General features: G+C 34.8%; 1 protein-coding gene across 1 annotated transcript in view; it reads right to left on the bottom strand.

Annotated features, from left to right (window-relative positions):
* Positions 1 to 2,267: 2,267 nt before the first annotated feature.
* The window catches only part of IL1RAPL2 (interleukin 1 receptor accessory protein like 2), a 706,648-nt gene continuing 702,915 nt past the window's right edge, over positions 2,268 to 6,000 (bottom strand). The window contains exon 14 of the mRNA XM_045994802.1: positions 2,268 to 4,998. Within this exon, the coding sequence (XP_045850758.1) occupies positions 4,301 to 4,998 (698 nt within the window). The 3' untranslated portion in view covers positions 2,268 to 4,300. The remainder of the gene's footprint in view (positions 4,999 to 6,000) is intronic.

Here is a 6,000-nt window from a genome sequence, read left to right as displayed (position 1 = left end):
TTGCTAGCCCAAATATGCTTGTTATCAGCTAAATAGGACTTGCTTATTTCCTTCTGAATCTTCACATGTGTTGTTCTCTGCACTTGGGAAATTGCCTTTCTCCACCACAGTTCTTTCTATTCCAAACCCATCTCTTGCTCAATTTGGAACTGAATCATCCCACCTCTCTTATCTACTCTGTATGTAAAATATTAATTTTCCTATACTGGAATATGTTTTGAAAATACCCCTTTCTTTGTGCACATAATGTGTACACTATTTGAAAATAGGGACTTCAAGTTTTTTTTTTTTTAAAGATTTTATTTATTTATTTGAGAGGGAATGAGAGAGAGAGAGAGCATGAGTTGTCAGAGGGAGAAGCAGACTCCCTGCCAAGCAGGAAGCCTGATGCGGGACTCGATCCCGGGACTCCAGGATCATGACCTGAGCTGAAGGCAGTCGCTTAACCGACTGAGCCACCCAGGTGCCCCGGGACTTCAAGTTTTAAAAAATATTTCTATTATACTTTATGTAGTGGGCCATACACAGTGGGCACTTAATATTCATGATTGACTTTAGTACTATCTGGAGAAAACTTGGTTGATTGAACAGTAGTGAACATTTGAGAAGACAGGTTTAGGTGGGTGCAGGTGATTTTACAAGCTCTGATCTCATGGTAATTAGAATGCAATAACCTTCTTTAATTGCCTATGGCTGATTTCAGTTGTAAATAAAGGTAAGTTTTATATGAAAAGGTTGAAGCTAATGATTATTTTTTATTAGACAGCACCACACATTCATCAGAGAGCCTTAATATTCAATACTATAACTTCCTATCAGACATCTTAGAACAAAAATGCATGAGTAATAGAGAAATTTGAGCCAGGCAATTTTCAACATGAAATTCTCTCCCAGAAAAAAGCAACAACAATTGCAAGTGTTCAGACTTAACTGGCCACTATGGAACTATGCCCTGTCTTAACTTCATTCTGATTTTATCAGTTCACTACTTCACCTTGGGAAATTAATATAAGGAGCATAAAGATTTATATGTACAATTTCTAAGATATTTCCAATGGTCATTATTTAATTTTTTAGAAAACACATGGGTGAAAACCAACCAATTTATTTAAAAATAAAATGCCAAAGGGCAGTAAAAGCTTGAAACCAGAGGTTCTGTACTCTTGTAAGACCTTCAGTCACCACGTGGGTCAGAGAGTCTCCTCTTTTTTTCGAGAATTTGCTTCTTTCACACACCTGCCATTTTTCAATGTGTTACAAAAATAATTCATAGGATATTAATCATTTCCATGTCCTCTGGAAACTCCTTTATAAACTTCCTTTTTATACCTGAACTGTTTCTCCTCTTATTGTGGTTTGTTTCCTACTTTTAAGCCCCACAATATTAGCTACAATACTCAAAGTATTAATTTATCACATGATACTACCTTGGGTTCAAGCCTTACTAGAAGCCCACAAATGTTTTTGTACTCATTTTTTTTTTAAATGAGAGTGATTGAAATCTGAACAGATTTGGATCTAATTTAATTAAGGTTTAGAGGAGGTGAGGAGAGATACCTTCTTACTTCTTTTCAGGAACCATCTAGCTATCTTTCAGAATCTCCACAGTTAGATTAGAGCTCAGAGATTACCAAATCTGCCAGATCTTATATTTTGCCAAATTAAAACCACGTACATTTTGAACATCTCCTGAGCATTGTTAATTCTTAATGCAGTTTTCACTTCATATATATATATATGGTATATATGGTATGAATATATATATATATTGCTTTTGTACATTTCTTATTTGTTTCATAATTTCTGACATTCTCAGATATTTTTATCTTTAATAGCATTAATTTTTAAAAGTCCGTGTACTGTTGATGAATGAACTAAATAAATTTGCTATGAACATATGGGAACTAATTGCATCAGTATTTTTTCTAAATTTTCAAATCCATTTCAGTGAAAAATTGAGAAGAAAGTTTTTCCTACTGTGTAAGCAAGTGGAAGAATAAATTATGTTCTAGACTAAATGTTTATTATACCCTATGGGTTATATCTTTCAAAAATCTCAGATGAAAATCAAATTTGAATTGCCATCTAGAAATAAATTTTTATAGATAGTGTACACATTCGTTCCTGAAAATGGTAGAAAAGGTTTCTTGTCAAGTTCCCCAGCACAAGTGTGAATGCTCTGTTTTTGCATACTTACTAGTAGTGAAAGGACACATTGTGGCCAGCCAACTCAAATTGCTACCCACGTTTAATCATTGTAAATAAAGGAAGCAGAGAGACCCATGTTATATTTTCAGAACTGGCATGCTCAATATAGAAGTATTAGTTTAAAAATACCACTGCAAATTCTATTTGAATTAATCTAGGTTTCTGTGAAAAACAAAATAATAAGAAGTACAATTGGTCACTTAAACATACATACTACTCATTTCATGCAGGTTATTAACTTAGTAATTACACATATCATTAAAGGACAATGAAGAGTAAATACAACTTTATAACACTTGGAAAACAGTTTGGAATTGACAAATTTCCATATTTGAAATTCCTATATTTTTTACAGAAGCAAAATCACCTTTCTCAGTGGAAACAATACATCTATGAAACATCTATGTGTGTTGAACAGGACTTTTCAAAGAAGCAACTAATTGTCTCAGTATGAAATGAACATGTATCACTGCTAAGCTTTTACATATTGTTGAAGCATAATGCATTTTCTGAGCAGCTGGATATGGAAAAGCAATGGAGAAACAAGTACGTTAAACAAAACTTTCATGGATCACAGGGAATTAATAATGTAAAAAGGTTGAAAGAAATAATCAAAACATAGTATCTAATATTCTCTTATATGTTTGAGTCTCACATTTACAAGGGTTGGGCAAATTCTTAATTTTTACACATTGTGTACATCTGTTCTTATTTATATTTGTCCAAAAACAGGATTTATGAACCATCTGCAAGGTATCAGATTCAACCTTGATAAAAAAATTCCTCCCCTCAGTCATCCTGGTAGAGAACACACCAAAACTGAGTAATTGGAAATAACACAAAGTATTAATCCACAATAAATACTAGAATAGGGGTACAATCCTTATAGTAAATTCATAATATTTTAGATAATTCACAGGGATTTTCTGGTGTGGCACAGTCACAGTCATAATGTGAAGTTGGAAAAGTTTAGTCTATAAAATATACTCTTTGAAGCACCAGGAATAGAGATACTTCTGCAGGAACCGTGCACACATGGCGAAGAAGATATTGTGTATGTGCAGAATAGTCTGTTTCACAACCACATTTCAGATGAGAATCACTGCAATTGCTGCTCTACCACTAGTAAACTTGAATAATTTTGCACTTCATCTGTTGATATTGTTGTTTTACTTCTTTTCTGCTGCTGACACTTGCAGTCAATATTAATTTAAATTCAAACTCCAATGATGCTGTAAAAAGTAGGTCAAGAGATCATTTGGGAAAAAAAAATCCAAATGTGAATTATTAGCAAACAATAAAATATGCATCTTAAAAGGTGTTTTCAAATTTGTAAAACTTGAAATGGGCTAGAAAGCCATAGGAGTTCTTTAAAATCATCTTCAAAGAACTAGCAGCTTCTCTATTCATTTGCTTAAGAAATGCTTATTGTTTGCCTACGCACCAGTTTGCTTACAGAAGATGTGCTCCCTATACAACTATAAGCTGTCATTATGAGCTATTGATTTAGTCTAGAGAAGTTGCCCAGTACATTGAAGAAGTTCAAAACATTTCAATCACATTTTTTTCTTAACTGATCTTCTTCTACAAAGAATCTTCTTAATTGGGGTGCTTCAACACTTCTTTCTTGATAACTCCTGATTTTTTAGTTATTCTGTAGAAGTTCTCTTTTCCGCTTAAACTTAGTTCAGAATTTTCAAATTCAATTCAAGTCTTTAAGTTTTTCTTATTTCAAAAGCCATGTAAATACTGAAATATTTATAAATATGGGGAAGATACCTCATCTAAGTCTGCAGTCCAAAAGGTGTCATAAAACCTACTCTAAAACAAAAGGAAATTTAACTTTTTACTTTCAGGAAGAAATCAACACTAGTCATTGAAGCAAGGTACTAACTACAAAAGCAGGTCCTTCCTCCCCCCACCCCCCCACTATTCTGGAAATGTAAACAAAAATTTTAAGTACAAAAGGGATTCTGTGCCTTTTACTTTGAACACGTATTCAGCACCTCAATGTTATTAGGTGTACTTTACGCTTGGCAAAGCAGAAATTCTGTATGCTCACATAGCTGTTCAGAGGACTTCAGAGTTTTTACTACCAAATATCACTGGTAAAGCTAAGCTCTTTGGATGATAAAGGTAGCAGGGAACTGTTCCTATGAAATTCTTGGGTATCATTCAGGGTATTCTTAAGGGGTAGCTGTCCTTTGAGTAGTGCCAGAGGCAGGTTGCAATAAGTGTGATGGTTGCCTAAGGAAGGTACTGGCAAGGTGGTGGTTGGCATCTCGTGTTTATAACCTCTGCAGCAGTGTCTCATTTGCATTGAATCTGAATGGTGGAAATCAGGGAGATCAGCTTGAGATGACACCAGAGAGGCCGAGGTACTGGTCATGGCAATAGAGGGTATAGGCTGGAGTTCTCCAAAAAGTCCTTGCTCTGCAGAGTCCAGAACATGGCACCGAGAAAGCATTTCTTTTTTCTTGATGGGCATTTCATATACTAATTGCTTCCAAAACTTAGAATTTAATTTGCTGCTTTTGGGTCCCTTCCACTTGATCAAGGACAAAAGTTTAATGTTGCGCTTTAGTGATTCCACTTCCTGGCAATTCACCTTTTCTTTTAATTCTGTACACTCAATCAGAATCACTTTGATTTCTCCACTGACTAGCATGTTATGGAGTCTGCTTTCCAACTCGAAAATACTCCATCCTCGTCTGAGAATATAGTCTGGAGTTAGCAGGATAATAAGTCTTCTGCTTTGCTCAACACATCTTGTGAGATCTTCAATGTATGCTACAAATCACAGAAAGAGAGAAAGAGTAAAACAAACACATTTCCAGTCTTTAAAGCATCAGGTTTGCACTCTAATAGAGGAAAAAGCCAGTCTTTCACTAAGGAACATCACATTTTCTTTTCTTGTATTGCACATTCAGAAAGTACATTTCCTTAAAAAGAAGAGTGAAAAAAAAACTTCGCTTATTAATACTTATTTTCTGTCCCCTCATCATTACTTACACCATTCTGTTGACTAATACAAAACTCTGACTTCTTCAGAGTTTAGGTGTATTTCAGCTATTTTTATTTATTTAATTATTTAACTCGAGGCAGGATTCCAAATTTTATCCCAATGTATCAACAGTCCTAGGGGAATAAGTAATCATCAGATTGATGAAAAGAGAAATGGAGCTGTTTAACGAATGAAAGATCACTGTATTTACGGGTTTGTTTTGGTTTTTCCCAGTTTTCAACTACTAAACTACCAAACTACAAAACAATTAGCAGGTATGTATAGGAACTACTTCAAAGATAACTTCAGTTATCTGATAACTGATAGAAATGTGGAAAATCTCTTCTAGAATCATAGCTTGTTTCTCAGAATACCTTTTGTTATTGCAATCTTAGGTTCTCCATGCTGCCCTTCAAACTGAGAGATAGAAAAGTGGTTTGTGTGTGCCCAGGAGTTTAATTTAAACCAGCTACTCTTTGTTCTGGGGAAGAATAGGGGTGAAGTTACAGGTGGGGGATGGTGTGGAATGAATGGTAAAAGAATAAAGGTGGAGTCTATCAGTTGAGGAGTCTTTACCCTACTTTGTGGAGCAATTCTGAGAGTGAGGTGAATATGTTATAGTCCTTTCATGGTAGAAAAACACTCAACTAACTCTAGATTTATTTATTCCACAGAATAATCCTTTTGCAATCATGTTTCCCAAAATCTGACCTGCCAAAAAGGGAAACACACACATGTGTTAACAAATGGAGACTTGGACACAGGTGTGGCAATAGAAAGCTGTCTTT

Source organism: Meles meles, chromosome X, assembly GCF_922984935.1.
Source record: "Meles meles chromosome X, mMelMel3.1 paternal haplotype, whole genome shotgun sequence".
In the NCBI taxonomy this organism is placed as follows: Eukaryota; Metazoa; Chordata; class Mammalia; order Carnivora; family Mustelidae; genus Meles; species Meles meles.
Note: the sequence above shows the minus strand (reverse complement) of the source record. Positions and strands in the feature narration are given on the sequence as shown.